This window comes from Xyrauchen texanus, chromosome 43 (assembly GCF_025860055.1).
Source record: "Xyrauchen texanus isolate HMW12.3.18 chromosome 43, RBS_HiC_50CHRs, whole genome shotgun sequence".
NCBI lineage: Eukaryota > Metazoa > Chordata > Actinopteri > Cypriniformes > Catostomidae > Xyrauchen > Xyrauchen texanus.
The window spans coordinates 22,158,628-22,182,943 of record NC_068318.1 but is presented as its reverse complement, the minus strand read 5'-3'; the positions used below and the strand labels follow the sequence as shown (position 1 = coordinate 22,182,943).

Here is a 24,316-nt window from a genome sequence, read left to right as displayed (position 1 = left end):
TTTAAATAACTACTGGAAAATAAAGCAAATGCCAGATACAAATATAAACAGTGAAAAGAGTATTTTCCTTTTGAGGAGTTTTGCAATATGTATTTCTGGCCTTCAATTAGTTCTAACTATTAGAGCTATCATTCAAAAGTTTAAAAACGATAAGTAATGGTCAGCACCTCAACATCATTTTCTGCAGTTTTATGAAATGTACTTTCCTCTTGAGAGCCTGGGTAGCTCAGTGAGTAAAGATACTGGCTACCACCCCTGCAGTTCCCGAGTTTGAATCCCATGGTGTGCTGAGTGACTCCAGCCAAGTCTCCTAAGCAACCAAATTGGCCTGGTAGCAAGGGAGGGTAGAGTCACTTGGGGTAACCTCCTCATGGTTGCTATAATATGGTTAGCTCTCGGTGGGGTGTGTGGTGAGTTGTGCGTGAATGCCACGGTGGATGGCATGAAGCATCCACACGCACTATGTCTCCGTTGTACAACAAGCCACGTGATAGGATGCGTGGATTTATGGTCTCAGATGCGGGGGCAACTGAGATTTGTCCCCCACCACCAAGATTGTGCTGAGTCACTATGCCACCACAAGGACTTAGAGTGCATTGAGAATTGGGCATTACAAATTGGGGAGAAATAGGGGAGAGAAAAAAGAAATATATGTCCTTTCCTGAGAAGGAGAATGTATTGCCATTCCCAGATTCTTCTAAAACGAAAGATGGCTATTGTCCAGAATTGCCGTAATTTTTAGCTAATGTTCCGCTGTTTGACCTGGATGACCAGCTAGTGTAATTCTCAAACGTATTCTTCAGATCTGTAACAGAAAAAAGAGAAAGAAGCAGAGATCTGTTTATATTACCTGTTGCCTTGTCACATTTTTTTTGTATTCTGAAGAAGCTGAAGTGATACTATGGGCATTATAGTATTTATTCAGCAAAGTCTGTTGAATTGAAGGTTAGGCTTGGGGTTAGCACTCGATATTGTGTCTAGAATATATAATCTTTTTTTCAGCCTTTTTCTTCAAGTAAGCTTGGCTACTGTAAAACTGACTTTAAATAAATAATTGAACTAGGTGATTATGAGGGACTCTCCCAATATCCATAGTCATTGTAGAACACTTTCATTATTGTTTCATGTATAAAGAATGCCATTTTAAAATGAGTTGTCTTTATTAAATTGCAGGGTATCTTCAGGAAAGATAAAGCCACCCAAAAAGACATAAAACAAAGATCCATGCTTCTAACCATATGCATCTTTATGGTTTAAATTTTCCTGTGTAACATAGGAAAATTAATCATGTTTCTCTTGTGTCTGTTTCTCGTTTAACAGGTGCAGTGTGGACAACAAAGTGTCACGGGTGGCATGGCTCAACCGGACAACTATTCTCTTCACTGGCAATGAAAAGTGGTCTCTGGACCCCCGGGTGGTCCTACTAAGCACAGCAGTCACTGAATACAGTATAAAGATTCTAAATGTGAACTTATATGACGAGGGCCCTTATGTATGTTCCATTCTCACAAACAAGAAACCGGAGTCAACAAAAGTGCACCTCATCGTACAAGGTAAACCAAAAGTCTTTTCCTTCTTATATAGGGTTGAGGATTTTTTCTTGATGTCTCTATATGTGAAAAGTTTACATCGTTTAATGTTCAGATGAGGAAACCTTGGTATAACTGGTTTGGCATTGTTTTGGGTTGTGTTGACATTTTGGTTGGATTAATAAAGGTTGAAAAACAACTTTGATTCTCCTTTTCTAGGCTGATGTAATGAAATGAAACTCTGCAGATGTGAATCCTAGTGATGAAATTGGGATTTAATCTGGCTGTAATTTCAAATCGTTGATGGATATTGATTTAAGACAGCCTGGAGGGAGAAAAAAAACTAAGTAGGACAAAAGCTATGTTCTCTTCACAGAGCACAAATCAGGTGTCGATACTCAGACCTTTGTCATGATTTACAGTGCAGTTGATCGCTTTGCATTCATAATCCAAAAACAATTAGCTTCGCCCGCAGCCAAATCCATCTCAGCTTGGGGTGCGTAACAGACAGTAATTTAGATATGCACCAAAAAACAGTAACACCATTTTTAGCACGTTTTCAGCTCATCTGCAGAGTCAGAAAATGTGTCAGATTTTCTACATTGCAGAGATAAAGTGTTTTTTGCTAATTAAATGCCACCATATCAAATGCTCATTAACCTTTAGTACTTTGTCCTGACTCAAATTACTCTGGGCATAAATAACTGAACAAACAGACACGCTAAGGTGCTTATTTTTTGTAATTAGAAACACAAGTGCTAATTGAAGTTTGGCTTGCCTGTTAAGAACACTGCTAAATCGAAGCTTAATGCAGTTCAATTAATTATAAAGTCTTCAGTCCAATTTTAATTCATCAATAATTAGACTTTTTTTTTTTATTGCAGATTCTTAGAGGGGTAGTTCACCCATTGGCCATTATTTACTCTCCTTCATGTTGTTTCAAATTAATATGACTTGGTTTCTTTGTGTGGAAAACAAAAGGATATGTTGGTAGTATGTTTGGTAGTAGGTTATTCTTCTCCATACAGTGCAAGTGAATGGTGACTGAGGATAATATTCTGCCTAACATCTCCTTTTGTTTTCCAAGGAATTAAGAAAGTCATACGTTATGGAATATCATGAGTTAAAGTAATTCAAGTTAAAGTGATTATAATTTAGTTTTTCTTGATGACAGAATAATTTTTTACTGTCCGTTAACCTGCAATTTTAATACTTTGACTAGTCCTGCCGATTTAACATGTTAATTCAGTGCGATTAATTTTATAAAAAATAACGCGTTAAATTAACGCAATTAATCGCAATAATTCCGGACCGTAATAAGGAAGATTCCTGAGAAATGCAAGCTTGTAGTACCACCTGTTTACTCCAGAGGGCAGTAATTAAAATTTCAGCTGTGTGGCAATGCGCAGTTTATACAGTGAAGAAAACAACACTTCAGTTGACAGAACAACACAGACATGTTATGTTTATGACACAACGCACCCGAGACGCTACACAAGCATGTCTGACGCAGGTGTACATTGACGGGTCCTTAAACAAGCCCTCATAATAAATCTCATACTGACTGACAAATTCACTTGTGAAATGGATTGCTGAGAACTGTAGGCCAATGATTGACTTATGATCAATAATATGATAGTAAACAATACATTGTATTCTAAAGCCGCTTTTTGTATCGTCTTATCAATGATTAACTCTTCTGCCACAAGAATGTAATGCATTTTAATTATATATATATATATATAATATTTAAAGATAACTATTTATAATTATTTCATCATTATATTTAAAATTATTGTTATATGAGGGGTTTTCTGTGATTAATCATGATTAATTAATCGGGACACCATGTAATTTATTTGATTAAAATTTTTAATCGATTGACAGCCCTACTTCAGACTACATCTAATAAATCAGAATAAATTCATTGCATAGACTTCCTTGTATTTTTGCATATCCGTAAAAGTACCGTGTGTACATGTCGCAATATAAGAAGAAATTCTCACTTTCTGGTTTATTTGTTGATTCATTTAAGTGCACATAAGATATTTAATTGTTTGCAGTGTGCTCTTTTCCCTTACACCCTACAGTTCCATGCTGAGTGGTGTACAATTTCAGCCTAGTGTTCTTGAGAATGGATCTGAAAGGTTTGTGAACAGATGGGGTCTTGGAGTGCCTTTACTCTTAGGCTTTGTCTCAGCTTTATTAAAACATGCCATGCTCAGCTAAAGTCTGCCAACACAAACTATAGCACCATGTCTATTTCTGTCATCTAGTGTGACTCTATTGCTCTTAAAAGATGAGCCTCCAATGCTTGTTACTGCCTCCTCTCTGCTCAAAATTCAATGAGTGCCTGAACTACCATTCTCACACATTTTGTTTGATATATGCATGCTTATAAGGGAGATTTAAGGGAGATCGTTCACCCAAAAATGTAATTTCTGTCATTTACTTGATTTCATGTTGTTTAAAATTTACATTTGTCTTCCTTTAAACAAAAATAAAGAAAATGTAAGAAAGAGTATTGGCCTCAGTCAATCACCAGTCACCATTCACTTCAACTGCAATTTTTGTTTTCATACAGTGAAAGTGAATGGTGTCTAAGGCTACTGAATTTTCAATTTTGGGTGAACTGTCCCTTTAATCTATAAACCTCCAAAACCGCTGTCTATTCTCTGCTAAAAATTCAAAATATGACTACAGGACCGTTCTCAAATATCTCATTTGATATTCACATGCTTGTTTTAAGTGTCCCAACATATTTCATGCTTGTTTTAATTACAGTTTAAGGTCACTCTTGAGCTTTCTTTGAACAGGACAGTGTTCCATTAAATTTCACATTTGCCATTTTGTACTGTATCAGCTGTACATCTATTTATGTGGTTGATGACTGCAGCTGTAGGTATGTGTCTCTGTAAATGGCCTCATCGTCTACTGTGGTATCGATCAGATGTATTGATCAGATGCAATATGAGAGGGGACATGCAACGTGTTAGAGTCCAGTGCAATCTGAAACCTGAGGTTTTTCTCTGATCTCTTTCTCCATGGAACACAATGCATTATTCTTCTAAAACCACTGCATGTACAAGACGAATGAAGGTCATTAAGGCTTTGGAAGAAAAAAGTTTCCATATTGTTTACTTGGAATACATTTAAAGATGGTACATTTTATTCTAAAATATATGAAGCTAATGTGTAACTGACATCATCAAATACAGTAGAAAGTTTGTCAATATAAATATGCCAACATAGCTGTAAAACGTTTTGTGAGTAAGCAGTGACAAAATATATCCTTACAGTGACTTACAGTGCTATTCAATTGCAGTTTGAACCTCATCCTATATTGTGGTCAAGTGTTTTAGTGATATAAAAAATAAGCCTTTCAAATCTTTCAGGTATATATTTTTTTCAACCTGGTCTCATAGAATCACGTTACTATACCCACAATTTTGGAAAAGTATTTTTTCTTGGCTCATTGTACATATCGCAGCAGTTTCCTGGTGAAATTAAACTTTAGAGGTGTTACAACAACAATGACTTTTATTCGCTTTTACCTGGTGTTAAATTGGGCTGGTATGTGTATTACATTTACATTTACGCATTTGGCAGACACTTTTATCCAAAGCGACTTACAGTGCAATTATTACAGGGACAATTCCCCCGGAGCAACCTGGAGTTAAGTGCCTTGCTCAAGGGTACAATGGTGGTGGCCATGGGGTTCGAACCAACGACCTTCTGATTAACAGCCCTGTGCTTTAGCCACTACGCCACCACCACTCCCACATACCAGCATGTATTCTCCAATGCTGCTTTTGTTTGATCCATTTGACATATTCCATCTCTATTTAGCAAGTATACTTGTTCAAAAATATTTCATGTTCATTGTGCTTCGCTCCAGTCAGTTGAGGATGCTGGTAGAGGCAGAATACAAGAGCAGCACGAGACAAAGCCTTCCACCTCTGTATCGGGCCATGGTCCAATCTCTGTATTTAAAGAATGGAATCAACTGCTCACCTTTTTCTTAGATCCACTGATATGCTGTAACGATTTTGCTTAGTTTTGTTAAAAAGCTGTATACACAAATAGGTTTTGATTCCGGAATCACTCGCATCCATACATCAATATATCATACAACTTGAGATCAAAAGATCACTCGACCAACACACTGTAAAACGTTTTCACTGTTATTTGTGTATTTATGTGTGTACTCCTTTTTTGTTTATTCAGTATTTATTTTTAATTTGTGTTCTTTTTTGTTTTTTGGAAAACCCAATTTTAGGGTTCCCCTACCACAGAAATTCCATTTTAACCTCTGCCTTTTACACATATCACGAGTATAATGGCAGATTATGAGTTTATAAACACTTAACTTTTGCTCTGTTCCTCACACAATGCTATCTTATGACATAAAAACTACTACTACTACACAAAATATTATTGTGCATGACTTGTAAGGCAACACATTTTAATGTATGGTATACTTAACTAACTAAATAAATAAGCCTTTTCATGTAAGATCAAAGATTGCGCAACTGATTAAGCATTTCACTAGTGATGCAAAGGGCCAACATATGAGTCCTAAAGAGGAAGTGAGTCGACACATGAGTCAAAATTCTCATAGAAGCATCACAAAATTATGTTAGTGCTTGAGCCTCGCCCAGGACATACGGGTATAAAGGGAAGCAGGGCAGCGAGTGCAAATCAGGAATTTTGCACTGAGGAGCCGAAAATAAGGTACGGCCGTTTACAGTGGTAGGTCTAGTGCTGTGGCTGGAGGGAGACAACATCTCATTCATTCCCTCGGGGAACGGAGGTTACAACAGTAACCATGATGTTCCCCTTCTGTCACTCACGCAACGTTGTGTCCAATGAAGTGACACAAGGGGTCCCATATAAAAACGCCACGCACTGACCGTGTTACGTGAACTGTCGAGAAAGGTGCAAGCAGGGTACTGTGTGCTAGAGGCACCTGTGATGGCTGCACGTAGCCCTCCCCAATGCCCCAAAGAGATGTCACATACAGACATTAGGTTCCCCGCACCCCTGAGGGGGGGAAATGGCGCGGTGGTAGGTCCAGCCTAATGAGGGGGGACTCTACAAGCACAGCGACCAGGGCAGCGGGGCTGTCCAAGGGAAACGCGGGTCCGCCAATAGGGGGGCCGTACCGCGGGAAATACATCACGGGGAGTTTGCCTGAAAAGGGAACTAAGCCCGTGGAGCCCGACCCCAGTACAGAGCACCTGTGACTCGTAGTGTGTCTGGACGCGAATTGCTCCGCTGAATACCCGGTCGTTTGTGCTGCGTTACAGAGTTCTACCGGCTCGGACCTGACCAAACACTGAAAATCTGGTAAAGGTATTGGGTGTTGCCCAGCCCACTGCTCTGCAGATGTCTGCTAAGGAGGTGCCATGGGCCAGTGCCAACGAGGATGCCACATAACCACTGAGAGATCCCAGGAGGGGAATAGGCTAGGCCGAGGAGGGTTCAGTCTCCGGGCGCCTTTCAGGAACCTGATAATCAAGTCATGCTTACCTAGGGACTTGCCATCTACTGCGTCATGGTGGGCTGCGACAGCAACTACATACACCTTCAAAGTGGAGGGCGACAGCCTCCCCTCCAGCCTCTCTGCATGAACGAAAGGACTGACCGAACTGCACACCTCTGTGGGTCTTCAGCTCGGGAAGAACACCAATTCGCGAACAAGCGCCACTTTAGGGCGTAAAGTTGCCTGGTGACGGGATCTCTGTCTTGGTTGATCGTATCTACAACTGCAGGTGGTAGATCCCCTAGACCTTCCACATCCCATTCAGGGACCAGACATGGAGGTTCCAGAGGTCTGGGCGTGGGTGCCATAGGGCGCCCCGTCCCTGAGAAAAAAGGTCCTTCCTCAGGGGAATTTTCCAGGGAGGTGCTGTCGCGAGGAGTGTAAGATCCGAGATACCAGGCCCAGGTGGGCCAGTAAGGGGCCACCAGGATGATCTGTTCCTCATTCTCCCTGATCTTGCACAGCACTAGATTGGTCGCAACCCGCCGCTTTTTTTTGGGTACAATGAATTAAGGGCCGTAGAAACCCTTCTCCACCTCGGCTGGAGGGACAGGCTCTATCGCATCCATTTTACATTTACATTTACGCATTTGGCAGACGCTTTTATCCAAAGCGACTTACAGTGCACTTATTACAGGGACAATCCCCCCGGAGCAACCTGGAGTTAAGTGCCTTGCTCAAGGACAAAATGGTGGTGGCCGGGGCGTTCGAACCAGCGACCTTCTGATTAACAGTCCTGTGCTTTAGCCACTACGCCGCCACCACCACTCCCTTGAGGATCCTTGAGGAGCAGGGCCGTGATCTCTGCTCGTAAGGCGCTGGCTTTCTTGCTGCGCACGGAAATTGAGCGAACGCCACTGAAACGAGGCGGGAGCCGAGCGAACTGAATCACGAGTCCAATTGCAATGATTAATCATTAGCTCTTAACCAATTCTTCTGCTTGTGTCCCTACTTAAAAGGTTGTATTAAATGTGCTTACTAACAATAAAGAGGAAAAAACATCTTTTAAAAATACTTCTAAATGACATTCACTGAATTTAAGGAGGAAAAAATACTTTTTATAAGTTTAATTCAGTAAAGAATTTCACTGTAAAAACATCCTGTTGTTATTAAGTGTTTTTGTCTTGTTTTCCTTTTAAAAATGTCTAAAAATCCTTAAAAAAGATACATTTACTTGAGAAGCAACATATAAGATATTTAGACATGCTTTAAGACTATGTATCTTAACTATACAGTAAGTGTATTTTGTATACAATTTATTACTTGGATATACTTCTGCAGTTGCTGTAAAGAGACAATATACTTATATTCAAGATCTATTCTCTAAAAGCAAGTATAAATATATTATATGCTGCTTTTCAGGTGAATAGATATTTTAAAATATTAATATTTTTAATATTGTATTCAACATTCTCAAGAAACATTTTTTTCTTCTGCAGTATAGTTGTTAATTTTTTTTTACATTGTTTAAAAGAGTTTAACATATTAATGTATAATGGGGCGAAGACTACCTGTCTCGCCTTTCTGTTCAGCGGCAGCTCCAGCTCCACTTATTCCACAACGAGAGTGATTTTGTATTTATTTACTTTGTATTTTTGAATTATAATTCCCTCATACTTTGCAATCTACATCACCTGAAGCTGTTTGGAAAGTTTTGAGTGCATCTGGACTGTGAGCTGTGTAATTCTTCCTCTTCTAGGTCAGGTGAGTGCTGCAGTGCTGCTCTCATCATTAGAGTTTAAAGTGATCTCATGTTAAATTGAATTAGATCAAATGACTATTCGACAACGAACATTTTTGTAGACAATCATTTATTGTCGACGTTGTCAATAACGTCGACTAATCGTTATAGCCCTATCTGTGAAGACATCTTGTTTGTCATTTTGCAGTAAAAAGACTGTTGTATGTTTAGAAACTGTAATATGCCTTGTTTTCTTTCTTCTGTGGTACACAGAAGTGATTTACCTTTTACAAGTATGGTTAGGTTTAGGGTTTAGGTACGATATTACACTTACATAAGAGTAGAATTTTTGACTATTTGCATATTTTATGTAGATATAGCATGTTATTTTGTTTGAAGTGTGATGGTGGCACACCCAAACATACATTTAAATTATGAATAATTGAATTGATTAATGTGCCAGACATGTTAGGCCTGTCAAAAAGTTATATTTTGCCCAGAGTAGCTCTAAAAACCTATCATTGACAGGGAAACTCCTTGAGGTCATGTGGGGAAACGTAGTAAAGAACAAATACCTGGAACTTGATGCAACACACTTCCTCAACTTTTCTGTCAATGCTGTCTGTAGAAAAAGTGCAGACTCCAAAAAGTTGCTTTCGTCTCTGCATTGCATTGTGATCCTTCAGACATCTCACTCACCAAAACAGCAACATTGGCTTCTGTTGAATTGGACAGTGCAATTGGCAGCACAACGAACAGAAGCTCCTGTAATGTCTCCTCCGCCGCATTCATTTCACCAAACTCACTTACACTTACATTCGTTCTCATCTGGTCTTCCCCTGTATCGTTCCAATCCACCATCTTTTAAACTCTCTTTCTCCCTGCATATTCCATTCAAGGTGATTGTGGACGGGTGCAAACAAACGTACATGTGAACAATTTTCCATACCGGCACACAACGTCACAGTGTAGTGAAAGATCTGTAATGGATGATCTCACCTAATCATACCTGTTTTGTCCTTCTCAGCTAGCAGTGCAAGGTTGGATATGTATAGGTGGTGTGGAGACTGAAGCTGGCTGGAATGGTGCTGTTGAAACTCGAACACACACAGCCAATTTGGCCCAGTATTCTCACTGAATAATGTCTACAGCTTTTGGCCTATCGAGTCTTCACCATCTCCCCTGATTAGAAGCACTGACCATTTAAAACACAAAACAAACTACTTGTTATTTTTTATCCTTATAAAAACAAACAAGCAGTCTTTGCACTCTGGTGCATAATATTCTGTACAACATTCTGCTAATGACGAAATATCTTTTTGATATCTCTTGAAATTTGCACCAAAGGTAATTTGATTAGAACAAGCATGCTTAGCTCAAAGAACCACAGCAAAATGTCTCAAATTGGCTCAAAATGCACAAATATTGAAAAGTTTAGAGTAAGTGTACTATTTCTCTTTTAGCTAATACCTGGATACTGTACTCTGTATATAATGTACTGGCACAAAACTGTACTGTAGAACATAGCATACGTACTTTTCATAGATTTGTGTTATGTGGGAGGTCTAAATGCAGAAAATTTGACACAAAGGCCGTCTACTGATTCTTGTGAGAGAAACATATCAGGGTGAGGAAGGTCGTCACAATGCTAATGACGTTATATGGAGCACTGTTGTCCCTGTTGTTTTACCCTGTTGTTGGATTTGTGTTTTTGGTGAATCATAAGGAAAACAATTATGGGAAGAAAAACAAAGAAACTGTGGCTCCCAAGATGTCTTTACACAGAGGATTTGTTCAGACAAACACGAAATTGAGCAAACAAACTTGCATGATGCTTTAATGCAAGATTATAAATCTTAACTACAGATTCTTGACTCATCTAAATTAATGACTGCAGCATTGTAATTTTCAGGTTCATGCAGTAATGCACGTATTTTCCATGTTTAATAAAAAAATTTTCAAGATGTTTCATGATCTACTTGAAACTTGTCTTGGAAAAAAATGAATATGAGATAAATAACAGTATTTAAAAATATAAAGATATCACTTTCTGCTTTAAGCCGGCACCACATTGGACGAGCTTCATTACCATAATCGCTGGCCAGACAGAGGGAGACAAAGCACGTATTAGGGTTCTTACACACTAGGTAAAGCTCCAAAGGAGCATTTGATGCATGGGAATGCCATAGGTCAGTTTTGAAGGTGTGTACCACAGAGGGGAGAGGCGGTCACAGATGGCTATTTGAAATATGTCTTTTTGACAGTGTACCAGTAAACATTGAGTTAGGTGTTTTGCATTACCTCTATTGGTCTTTCGTTTAAAGTGTTTTTTTTTGCAGTGTTAAAATGCTTTCTCCTATCAAAGGCTAATATGCAGAAACTACTTTAAGTAAGCCTTTTGTAGGTTTATTTCCCAGAAAAATGTAAACACTGGCTCTGTGGTGCTTTCAGAATATGTCTCTGTTTGTTTGAGCATCTTGAGCAGTCTGACATAAGTTTGGGGTGGGACTATTTGTTTGTCCAAACAATATAAGTTTGAAAACATAAATCATTTGTGCAGTGGAATAGAAATTAAACACTTCACTTTTAATAATAAGCTACATCTATTGCTTGTAGAGTCCACTGGGTTCATTCAATTCAAGTCAAATATGAATTTGTAAAGCACCATTGATAATATAGTTTGTTCCAAAGCAGCTTTACAAAGAACAGTGCATTACAATCCCCAGTAAGCGCATAAATAAACAATATGAAATAATATGTTTAGGTAGAATAAGTTAAAAACAACATGGAAAAGTTTTAATTGAAGAATTTTAGCATACACACAGAGGATCAAGAGAGAAAGATGGCACAGCGCTGGTGCGGGCAAAGCAGTACTTGCAGGGAATCCAATATTGTTAGCCATAAAGGAAACGGAGAGGATGAAGAAAAGTAAAGTGAGACTCAAGTGGGAAGAGGTGAAGGTTGAGTTCAGATCAGTGCAGGTAGTGCATAAAAGTTGAGGATCACACACCATATGTTCCATCAGCTTGGGGTGGAGAGGATCATCAAAAGTTTAATTTGCACCAAAGTTTACACACAGTAGCACAGTTGAAGCTGAAGTGCACAATTTCTGAGCCTCTTGGGCCACCACACTGAACTTTAAAAATAAACATACTTTTCTAATAACCTTCCAGAATACTCCCCCATTCGCCCAAACCCACACCATCAGCTGAGTCAAAGTTGCTGTGTTGAGCTGTTTGGGATGCTCAAACATGCAGAACAATATTTTAATAGTGCCACAGAGACAAATTGTTTACAGTATTTACTATGAATGACTTTTTATAGTTGTCTTTGCATTTTCATCTGGGATTGGTGAAAATATAGTAACGTCACCACTGATTCAAAATGTTGCTATTTTGAGGAGAAATTCTGGATTGTGAGCAAAATGTTGTGGTTCTTTGAGTTAAACATGCTGATTCTAATTAAAGTACATTTGATGCAAAAAAAAACATTATTAAACATAGTAAAAACAAAAAATCAGGATGTGTTACAAGATGAGCATAAAGTCACACAGACTATTATGTATTAGGGCAAAAGTGAGGCAATTTAACTAGATGCGCATAAACAACATGCAGGATTATCGTCTTTCGTTTGCTCAAGTGTAATGATGTGTTTCTGCTTTAGATTATTCTAAAACTTTCTCCTCCATGAGAGGAAAGAATAAAACTGCCTTTCAATTCACTGCACATTTGTGTAATAATCCTCGCTTCTTGTTACTGGATTGAGGAGTAGATCTTTTACTAATTTTAAAAAAGCAGTAATGAGCCATTGGAAAAAGTCAGTAGGGGTATGAGAATATAAATGGAAGGACAAAGTTAGTGCAGTTTGCATGGGTGACACATTAGCAACGCAGCTATATCACCAGAGGCTGACTAAGAATCAGTTTTTCACCCACTGAGTTCTGTGGGTGCTTTGCCTTCTACTTCAGTTAATTTAACCCTCGATTAGTCCAATTGAAAATACAGGTTATTGCAAACAGATTGTGGGAGTTTGTGAATACTGTATAAGGCATAAAATGCATACTGTATTTAGAAACCTTCATCTATCATAAATAAAATATTACTGTTGAGGTTTGGTATTAGAACCTGGATCCTGTAATTGTTGTGCCATCAGAGGATTACTCATGACATAATCTTTTTACAAACAAAATATTTTAGATCTGTTTATGTTTTGGAGGTAGTCTAACTGACCACCCAAGGTTTGGATGATTCATTTTGACCAAAAATGGCAAGAGTTGGCTCAAATAACTAGATCTATTTGTCTGGCTCTTCAAAATGTCTGGTAGTCAAGAGGTGCACCAGGCCTGTATATAAAATCACGTTTACAAGGTAGAATAAGAACTAATCATTGAATTTACCTTTTTCAGAATTAGATTTTATTGTGTGTGTTGGTTCCGGAAGCATTTTTCACATTCTTAGGGATTTAAAAAAAAAAAATATTCATAATAGATTTCTAAGCCATGAACAAATCCCACCAGTGTTAAATCACAACATTACACACTTTGATTTGAATCAAAAAGGTATTTAAAACAAAAGTACAAGATTGTGTAATTAACTTCTTATATGAGGTAATTAACTGTATTCCCATTAAGCATTTCAAATGACATCTAATAAAAATAAAAACATATAAAACTAACTGTTGTTTTAAATTGGTTGATTATAAGAATTGAGTATATTACAAAATATCTGTAGTGCTTAGCTCTGATGCTGTGGTTTGTTTCCACAATTCTCTGATTGGTGCATTTTCCTCCTCAAGATCGTGGGCAGTGTAGTTATTTTTTTTTCTCCTCTTTTTTCTCCCCAATTTGGAATGCCCAATTCCCAATGCACTCTAAGTCCTTGTGGTGGCATGGGCCCTCAATCTGGGTGGTGGAGGACGAATCTCAGTTGCCTTCTGAGACCGACAACCCACGCATCTTATCACGTGGCTTGTTGAGTGCATTACCGCGGAGGCATAGTCTGTGTGACGCTTCACACCATCCACCACGGCATCCACGCACAACTCACCACACGCCCCACCGAGAGCAAACCACATTATAGCGACCACGAGGAGGTTACCCCATGTGACTCTACCCTCCCTCTATGGCCAATAACTCCAGGGGTGGTAGTCAGCGTCTTTACTCACTGAGCTACCCAGGCCCCCAGCAATGTAGTTCTTTGCCAGAACTTTTGCTATTAAACACTTTTTTTTATGAAGTTGAAATAACGTGGACTGATGGGTTCAGCAGAAGCATATACCATTGATTCACAACCTCAAAGCTCATGGTTGGTTGGTTTTTAAAGGTTTATTTAAAGTTATTGTTAATAATCAATTCCCATATGGAGACATATTTTTTGTTTGCATAAAATTTGTCCATGTTGGTATATAATTGTTGTATCAGCTACTTCAGATAAACAACCCATAAATGGCACAAAACAAACTGATTGGTCGCTCTTCATGTCGGCCAGACAGATCTTTCCTATCTAAGTGAGACATTCTTGGCCAGAATAAACTGCAAATTGGACCAGAAAGTCTGGCTATGCAAATCTAATAAATATCTGTCTATAATATGGGACAATTTATCATCCATTTTTACCAACCTCAACACAGTGTCATTGCTAGTGATTTGAGCTGTTTAAATCACATCAGCTGCAGCAGTGCAAGACAGATGTGATAGATATGGGATTGCAGTCCAGTCATTTGCGGTAGGGTGATTGCTTTCCTCCATAACTGTAATAGCTGAAAGTGGCTAAACAAGCAACTCTCTTCAGAGGCAAGAGACCTGTAGCTCGCTCTGATAGCACAATGCAATTCATTAGTAGTGTTATTAGAAGGGAATGAAGAGACAATCACTGCATAAAAAAATGCCATAATGTTCACTCAGCATGTGTTATATTAAAACACCCTTGTTGTTTGATTTCCCATTGGGTTAAAGAACAAACCAGTCATATTAAAAGTAATAAGGCAAGGAGGGAATTCATGTGATGTCTAATGAATTTTAGTCTAAATGTGAATTTAACCCCCACTTCATGGACTTTGTAATGGAGCATTTAAAATACTTTGTATTTATTTATTTATTTATTTTAAATTACAGGCTTTTCTGACTGTCACTCCTTTTCTTGAATTATCTAATAAATGATTTTCATGCATAAGAACAAGGTAAATAATATGCTAAATGATTTCAAACACTCTTGACAATATGTAAAACACAATAGTGTTAGATGCTTGACATTGCAATCTTTTAAACATTGAAAGATAGGTTTATGATGGTATTTTCATCATTGTGGTTTTACAGCATAGTATGAAATGATTGACACTGTCACTCCATAGTCACAGATGAAAACATTATTTTAATAAATGTTTCAGTTTGATGATTGATACCTTTTTGACTAATGGATTCTCCAAGGATACAGCCGTGTCATTTTGGAATAGAGAGATGCAACAGGAGCCAGCTGATAGATAGCTGTGCAATGTGTATAAATCTCACCTCACTCTCCTGACGTCAAGAGGTGCATTAGCGACTAGAGGCTGTATCCTTTAGCCTCCTTGTTAGCACACCCACCTCCCATTCTGGGGACTCCGGTTCGAGTCCCGTACAGATCGGGTATAACAGGAGCATCACAATGGTGCCGTGACCCAGATGGAAGTGAGGTTTAGGGGGTGAGTGTAGGGTGACCAGACGTCCCGAAAAATTCGGGACAGTCCCGAAATCCAAGCAGTTGTCCCGAATCCCCAATCCTGCCCTAATTGTCCCGAAAATTAGAACAAAGTCTCAAAAGCAGACTCTCGAGTAGTTATAGTGTGATAGAATATTAAAAATTGCTCATTGCCGTCCTGCAGCCAGCTCCTGTCGGCTGCTCATTGCAACCATAGACAGTAAAAGAACGTAGAGAGCTGCAGTAGGCTACGTAGACTGCGTAGGCGGCAAGGCGCGAATTTCATGCTCAAAAAAGTCACAAGGAGTGATTTGATTGGATGTTGCTGATGTTAAAGCGCAGTGTTTGTTTTATTTGTTTCATGATGACACTTGAGTTCAGTGGGTTTTTTTATTTGTATTTCCGTGTTTACATGACAGACAGTCATTTCATTCAGAATTCCGCAATAAATAATTTTGCCCAGATTTTTGAAATTCATTAACCCCCCCCAAACAAAATTGAAAGATGTGTGTGTGCGAGCGTGTATTTATCACTTTGTGGGGACCAAATGTCCCCATAAGGATAGTAAAACCCGAAATGTTTGACCTTGTGGGGACATTTTGTCGGTCCCCATGAGGAAAACAGCTTATAAATCATACTAAATTATGTTTTTTGAAAATGTAAAAATGCAGAAAGTTTTCTGTGAGGGTTAGGTTTAGGGGTAGGGTTAGGTTTAGGGGATAGAATATAAAGTTTGTACAGTATAAAAACAGTTATGTCTATGGAAAGTCCCCATAAAACATGGAAACACAACATGTGTGTGTGTGTGTGTGTGTGTGTGTGTGTGTGTGTGTGTGTGTGTGAGCGTGTATTTATCACTTTGTGGGGACCAAATGTCCCCATAAGGATAGAAAAACCCGAAATTTTTGACCTTGTGGGGACGTTTTGTCAGTCCCCATGAGGAAAACAGCTTATAAATCATACTAAATTATGTTTTTTGAAAATGTAAAAATGCAGAAAGTTTTCTGTGAGGGTTAGGTTTAGGGGTAGGGTTAGGTTTAGGGGATAGAATATAAAGTTTGTACAGTATAAAAACCATTATGTCTATGGAAAGTCCCCATAAAACATGGAAACCAAACTGTGTGTGTGTGTGTGTGTGTGTGTGTGTGTGTGTGTGTGTGTGTGTGTGTGTGTGTGTGTGTGTGTGTGTGTGTGTGTATACTTTCTGTTTTTTTTTACATTATTTACTCACTGACTTTCTTTTTACTGTGGAACACAAATGAATATTTTAGACAGAATGACTACCACAGTTACCATTCACATTTATTGCATCTTTTTTTCATACTGAAACATCACTTTTATCACAAAAAACTTATGGGTGGAATATAGTAGTGTGCATTGTGTTTTTAAAATGTTTACTGATAATTTTACAGTATGGGTTTTGTCTTAACATCATAGACCTAATTATTTCATGTATGTGTTCTGCACTATATTTGAATGGCTGTTGTGTATTAGCCGCTTGTTGCGGATCCTTGCATGCTTCAGTTCTCATCATTGCATCGAGAAGCAGCTCTTTTTGCTCATTTTAAAGAGCACTAATGAGCCATTGGAAAGATTCAGTAGGGTTATGAGAATATCAATGTAGAGACAAAGCCAATGCAATTTGCCGGGGTGAAACATTAGCAGCAGCTATATCAACAGAGGCAGCTCAAGAATTAGTCTTCTCTGAATTCTATTGGCGCCTTTCATTCCATGGGTTATTATAACCCAACATATGCCCAATTAAAAATAAATGTATTGCTGGGAGATGGTGGGAATGTGGACATACGAGAAGCAGGAAGATACTTTTTCATGAATTGAGCGTGTGATACCTTGCTCTCATAAGTGTTTACAATTAGATGGTTAATTTGGCCACAAATATTTATGGCAGAGGTTTTGTGTAACTTGTGTCATACTTCTGGAGTTTCCATTATTAAGATTTGACTGTTTAACGCATGTTTTTATTTTTTTTTAGGTAATTAATGCAGTATCCATTTTTGCCACATACCGAAACTTCACTAAAGCTTTTCCCCACTTCCTTTTGCTTAAACTGAATGTACACGCTCATCTCACTGCACATTCTAGCACAGAAACTGATTGTGTGGAGCAGCACACACTTCTTTATTACATATGACGCATGTCTCATACATAATTAACATGGGACAGATTTACTATACAGAGAATGAACACTTATTCTGCAAGCAGTGAGCCAGGTGTAGAGATATATGGGAAAGCTTCCTTTTGTCTTCACAATGCCCAGAATCGTTCACTGACGAGTTTGGTGAGCTAAGCTATATGGGTGTTTTTCATTTATTCCATTGAGAACTGAGAATTTAGTTTCTTGCAAGTTCTTTGAAACAAAGTATAAATAAAATATATTTATGATTATCTTGTTATTTGTTTTAATGTACCATGAACCACAATTAATTATGATTAATGACAGTAAACTGTGCGATTTAATTAGTTTAAAAAATGTATCGATTCACAGGCCTATAATTTATTCTGAAAATGTTAGGATAGTCTTTTTGTCTGTTCATCCTTTGAATCTCTTTTTTGAAGGAACTCTAACTGGTCTTATTTAAACACTGGCCTGAATTTGGGATTCATGGTTAGAAAGCCGAAAACATCAATTATAGATTGAGATACAGGGATGAAACAATGCCTTTGATGTTGAAGAGGGAAGTGGTAAGAACACAGGGAATGTGGAGCAGTGAAAAGCAGAGTGACTCAAAGTATGTGCTCTTCGCAGGATAAAATATTCACCAGAGAGAAATTGAGAGCTCTCTTACATGACTTTTACTGTGATTGTACTCTTTTGAATAGTACACAAGATGGCCAGTGTGGCTACACTTAGTATACATTCAAACACACCTGCACATGCTCAAATATGTACACATATGCAGTTAAAAAATATTACCAGCTAGTAACATTTTTATTCTCAGTTGTTTTACATATATTTCAGGCCGAATTTCCAGAGAAAAAAATGTATTGGCCCCATTAGGACTGTCCCCCCGCAGTTAGGATTTGATAGATAAGACACAATATTATCATAGACTGGTGCCGTACCTAGATACCAAGATATATATACTGTATATATATAAATGCTTTTCATAACAAATTTGTCTAAATCATTGTCACTAATATACTAAATATTTTAAGGCCGTGTTTAACAGAATAAGTGATGTATCAAACAAATTGCAAAATCTTGCAAAAAGTTTCTGAAGCTCCTCAGTACCTCTAATATGTTTTGTGCTTGCAGTCCAGATTTCTTTTAGAGATCAATTATTTAGTAATTTTGTGTGTGTGTGTGTGTGTGTGTGTGTGTGTGTGTGTGTGTGTGTGTGTGTGTGTGTGTGTGTTTGCATGTTGGTGTACCTTTCCTCTAAAAGACATAGTCTGGGGGCTTGTCTAAAATTCAGTAAACATAATTTACTATAAAATTCTTACTTTTTCAGCAAACATAGATAGCAGACTGTCCTATCTGTGGCATACCTGATAGGAAGCCAACTTAACAATATCAAATAGAGATGCTGGCTGACTGGCTGGCTGGTTTACTCAGACTGCAACATGGAACACGGTCAAGGAAACCGACAGACTGTCTGGGTTCCATTTCCAGTCTCGGTCGATTTATGTAAACAACATTACCATAACAGAGCATGACCTGCTCATCTTATCATGTCAATCAAGTGACAGAGTGTAATGTTGAATCACGTAGGCCTAATTGTGATTTGACTGCATGGAGATCCATCTGCAAACCTGAAATGTTATTTTGATTGGCATTAAGATGCAAGAAATAGAATTGAAATCGATATATTTAAAAATAAATTGATTTCAAGTACTGACTAACAGTAATGAACAAGTTTGTACTTACTATTTATTTAACACTGAATTAACATGTTATATATGTTTAATAAAAAATAAAATGTGTCAGGGATTTTTTTTTAAAGAACAGGCCTTTGGATAAGACCTCCAGGGAAGACAGAAACCCAAAGAAACCTAAGTTGCATAACTGTACACAGTTTATATGAAGCCCTGCATACATATTAATCCTCCACCCAAAAACAGTATAAAGTGGTCTTTCTTAACATAACAATAATATTGTGATGTTTTTAAATGAACTAATGTAAGACAAATATCATTAATCACTCTGGTAACAGAGCTTTTTCACAGATTTATAATCTTTTTTTTGCTATATGTTGTTTTTTGCAGTTCCTGCCAGGATTGTAAACATATCCACAGATGTGTCTGTGAACGAGGGCAGTAACATAACCCTCATGTGTCTTGCCATCGGACGACCTGAACCCACCATTTCATGGAAATTTCGCTCCTCAAAAGGTAATGTTTTACCTTTGCTGATAACTCATTAGGACTAATCCTGCTCTTTGTTTCCTTCTCAGTTTATACACAGCACTTCACACCATTGTTGATTATTCTGGTTATCGACCTTTATACGTTTTACATTTCTTGAGTTCTCATGCGGACATACATTCATGGGCTTGGGCTGAATTAACTAGGTTGAATTGACTTGAATACCTTGTAGCTTTTAAAAGGTGACCAATTTATTTTTTGCAGATGAAGAGAAGTTTATCTGTTTACCATTCAATAGACAGTATTTATTTAATCTGTATTTATCTGTCACTTTCTGTTCCAATGAATAGGGAATAGCAACATGCACAGAAATTCAGATTTTTCTTTGATTTATATATTTAGAGGCGCATCAACATTTAGTTGAAGAAAGTGAATCGGGGTAATTTTAGAACGGATTTTGGATCCAATATCAAATAATGTCAAGCAGTCTCAGCACAGCTGAGAGTAAATCCCTCACATTTACTATGCATTTATGTCTCCCTTCACTGTCCAACTTCCAGGACATTGCCTGCATTTTAATTCATGTGTTATAATGGAAACCATAGCTGTACATGAGTCAGCCGAGAAGAGAAAAGATGCAGCCTACGAAATCATTTTGCAGAGAAAGCAATATAAAAGTCTGTGCGTAGGGTGTCATTTAACGTCAGGCAGCTTGCAGAAATAGGACGTTATCTGTGTTGACATTTATGTGTGATGACTAGTGAAAGAAATAAGACGTGAAAGATGTTGCTTTTCCTTTTTTTTTTCTGTAGTGAAAACCTGAATAGTATTTTGTCTACATTTTAAGCCCCTCTATCGATACAAATATTTGTCGTCTCGGAACACAGAATCCTAAAGATAAACTGAGGTGAAACTCTGTATATTTGAGGATCTACAGTAGACATACAGTATAGTACTACTGATAAATGGTGAAAAGACAGCTAGAACAATTTTAACAGAAACAAGAGCACCAGAGATTGCTTGAGGGTCAGTGCAAAGCAAAACACAATACATCATGACTTATGTAGACTTTCAACTATAGAAAGTGAGAAAACAAAACATTTTCAGTAAAGTGGGTTTTCAGGGCTTATTAAATGTATTTTTGCTCATGGTAAAGCATTGAACTAAGCCTGTCAATAAATTCAAATCTACAGTATATGGATGCTGAAAATGGAAAGGAAGGTTGTATTAAATATTCTGTATACACACTCACTTACACCTGCACACCTACTTATTCATGAGATTATCTAATCAGAAAACGGCATGAGAGAGATGCAGCCGTATCTCTTTGCATCACCCAAAAATGCTCACTCACTGTCTGAACCAGTGTCAAAAGTGAAACCGCCTGAATAAGACCCAGCATGTGCCCGACAGAGACTGAGAAGTATCTGGCCGTTCAGAAAGCTGCAGCCTGGTAAACTGTTAGAGACTTAACAGAGGCCAGAGAAAATAACAGTGTTGAGACTTTAAACTTCAGCATTCAATATGTTTTATAACTGTATTTATAGTGTCTAATAATACATTGGCAATGTACAATACATTTAAGTTTCTCATGCCAATATAGTTTTATATGAATTGAATCTACCGATTTGATCCTAAAAGAAAGTCCACAGGAAAAACAGAAAAGATTTTTGGCCAAATTGTGATTACAACCACTGAACATTTTAAAATGCACATATTTAAATTATTAAAATAAATGATGACTAACCAATTTCTTGCAGACAAATTATAAAGTAAATATATTTATTATGATTTTATATCATAATTAAATCTTGATAAATCGTTACATTTTTTAATCAGTTCACAGCCCTATATATATACTGTATTATATGTAAATATATATCAAGTCATTTTTCAAGTCATTTTAATTTGTATAGTGTTTTACACAACAAACATGGTTTCAAAGTAGCTTTCAGAAAATGAGTGTGGTTTAAATGAATAATGTGATTTTAGATAATGCCTTTAAAAAAAGATGATAGTTAATGGAGAAAAAATACTGTAACCTTGGTTGAAGCCAGGCTCAGCTGGGGAGCCACATTTAGCCTCTGGCTAAACAGTATGAATATAATGTCAATATAAGTTACCTATATCTAATACAAGTCATGGTTTAAATTAGTAAACTGAGTAAATGGTGTAGGCCAACTAGGATTTTGAATGAACTGTATGTATTTCCCCCCATCTGAGTGTAGCACATTACATTTTTATGAAATCCCATGGCCTTCTTCGTAACCTTATCATCCGCAGGGTTGGGAGGGTTACTTTTGAAATGTTTTCCACTACAGATTACAGAATACATGCTGTAAAATATAATTTGCAACATATTCCATTAGATTACTCGAGGTCAGTCTAAATAATTTGGATTACTTCTTGAGCACTGGTAGATTTGTTTTACTTGTTTTGACTATAAAAACTCTGCCAGTGCAGTAACACAAAATACACATGTTAAAACTACATTCTCTGTAAAACCTAAATATCTTATGCAGTGTTGTTTCTGAAACAAAATAAATAATTGATCTTGTTTTAAGGATTTTTAGATATTTTTACAGGAAAGCAATGCAAACATTATTATCAAGAACATGATTCTGCCCAAATATCAAATTTTTATCAAACGTGAATTTTCTTGATAAAAAATATGATCGTGCCTGCTAACATGTCCATGTAAAATGGCTAGAAATAGCATTTTTGCTTAGCATAAAGCTGACAATTTACACAAGGCTTGTTTCTATTTCTCCTGCTCCAAACTTACTTCAAACTTACTTCTCTGTCTGCTCATATGAATGTAACACATCATAAGAAAGTGTTTCACTGCTGTTCAAATGCACTTTGGATTGCATCATTTATATGTTTTTTACTGAATGGAATTTAAAATATTTAAATATGTAACTGTAGTGGTATACAGCTCTATCGGGAAGACACGCAGGCTTGAGAGAAGTTTAAGATGCCATTTATTTGGTAGATGTAAAACAGAAAGTAATGTCTCTCTCTTTGGCATAGGCCTCGTCCGGCGGTCCGAGGAGCCTACCTCCGTGCAGGACAGGGCTCAACTGGTGGTGGTGGGGTGGTGGAGGTTGCCGTGTTAGCACACCAAAACAGCAATGTGATAGATTGTGAGCGGACTTATAAAGCAATGGCTTACATGCGACTGGCTAGGAATTACCCAGCTAATGATGTGATGATGTACACCTGCTAGCAGGGGCGAACATTTCATCAAAATGTTGGGGGGGACAATAAACATAACAATTCTCAAGAGCAATTTTTGAAGGGGACACCAAGGTTTTTTTTGTTGTTGCCCTGTTTGCATTGGTATTATTTTATTTCTTAAACAATTATTTTAAGAATATATCATTATATTATTTACAATACACATATTTTAATTATATTTTAGGGGGGGACAACCCTCAGATGGGGGGGTCCTGACCCCCCCGCGATTTCCGCCTATGCCTGCTAGTCTTCCCGCTAGAACTACGCTCCATTTACTTAAATTTTGTATTTTAAATATGTAATCCCGTTACATGTATTCCGTTACTCCCCAATCTTGATCAACAGTGATATATTTCACTCACAGGTGATATTTCAGACTTATTGAACTTTCAGATAATTAAATTCTACCTTACAAAGACCGCATATGACTTTAATTGTCAAAAGTGCATTATGAATTTGATTTATAAAGACATTTCCAATTAAGAAAGCATGTCTTTATCATTTATGGCAGGATCAATTAAAGCCTGTCTTTAGAAAGACTACAATTGAGAAGATTTATGTCAAATTAGGTAAAAGTGCTAAATAAATTAATATTAAATGGGAATATAGTCAAAACACACATTTCATATTTCATCACTGTCTATCTTTTAGATCCTGTTTGACCGGGTTCCTTAACCTGTTGTGTTGGCGAGAAATCGGAACTCTTTTTGAACTGAAAAAGCATTTGAACTCTCCAGAGGGTGTTTTTTTTCCTAAAAGGAATACATTCTGTGAAACAAAGAAAATTACAAATACATTTTGAAAGTGCCTATCATGTTTTTGAAGAGTGGCTTTGAGTGCACCTTACTGACATTGCGGTTTACAGATTTTTCCTGAATGTCGAGGAAAACGTCAAGCCCTTTAATTTGGTATTGTCAAAATTTTATGGGTATGCTAGTGGTACCATGTTCTGATATTGTGGCTTTCTCTTTTAATGGCAGTCATGCTGTTACCCTTTGCTGAGGTAGAGCTGTCAGACTGAAGAATGAAACCTGGAGAAAGCGAGCGAAAGAGAGAGAGAAAAAAAAGTTGAGACATGAAAATTCTAATTTTGTTGACTCCCAGAGCATGTGCAATGAGCTTGTGATCATATCATTACTTACATGAGTAAATGTGTCCTATAATGTATTGTCTGTGTAGCAGGGTGTGTGTAAATGCATGTTTGCCTTGCACTCATACAAGAGCAATATTTTTTACACATAAAAAGATAATTGAATTAGACAGATCTGCAGTTACACAAATCAGTAATGAAAATTGTGTTTTCAAGTGGCCAGCTGTTGTA

At 37.5% G+C, this 24,316-nt stretch overlaps 1 protein-coding gene across 3 annotated transcripts in view; it reads left to right on the top strand.

Moving 5' to 3' along the window:
- LOC127635802 (opioid-binding protein/cell adhesion molecule-like) overlaps positions 1 to 24,316 on the top strand; it is a 110,616-nt gene that overhangs the window by 54,027 nt on the left and 32,273 nt on the right. The window contains exons 2-4 of one of the 3 annotated variants that reach the window (XM_052116032.1): positions 1,321 to 1,553; positions 19,657 to 19,782; positions 23,733 to 23,735. In XM_052116032.1, the coding sequence (XP_051971992.1) occupies positions 1,321 to 1,553; positions 19,657 to 19,782; positions 23,733 to 23,735 (362 nt within the window). Of the gene's footprint in view, positions 1 to 1,320; positions 1,554 to 19,656; positions 19,788 to 20,239; positions 20,242 to 23,732; positions 23,736 to 24,316 lie in introns of all 3 variants that reach the window. The other 2 variants (XM_052116033.1, XM_052116031.1) reach the window with 2 other exon arrangements.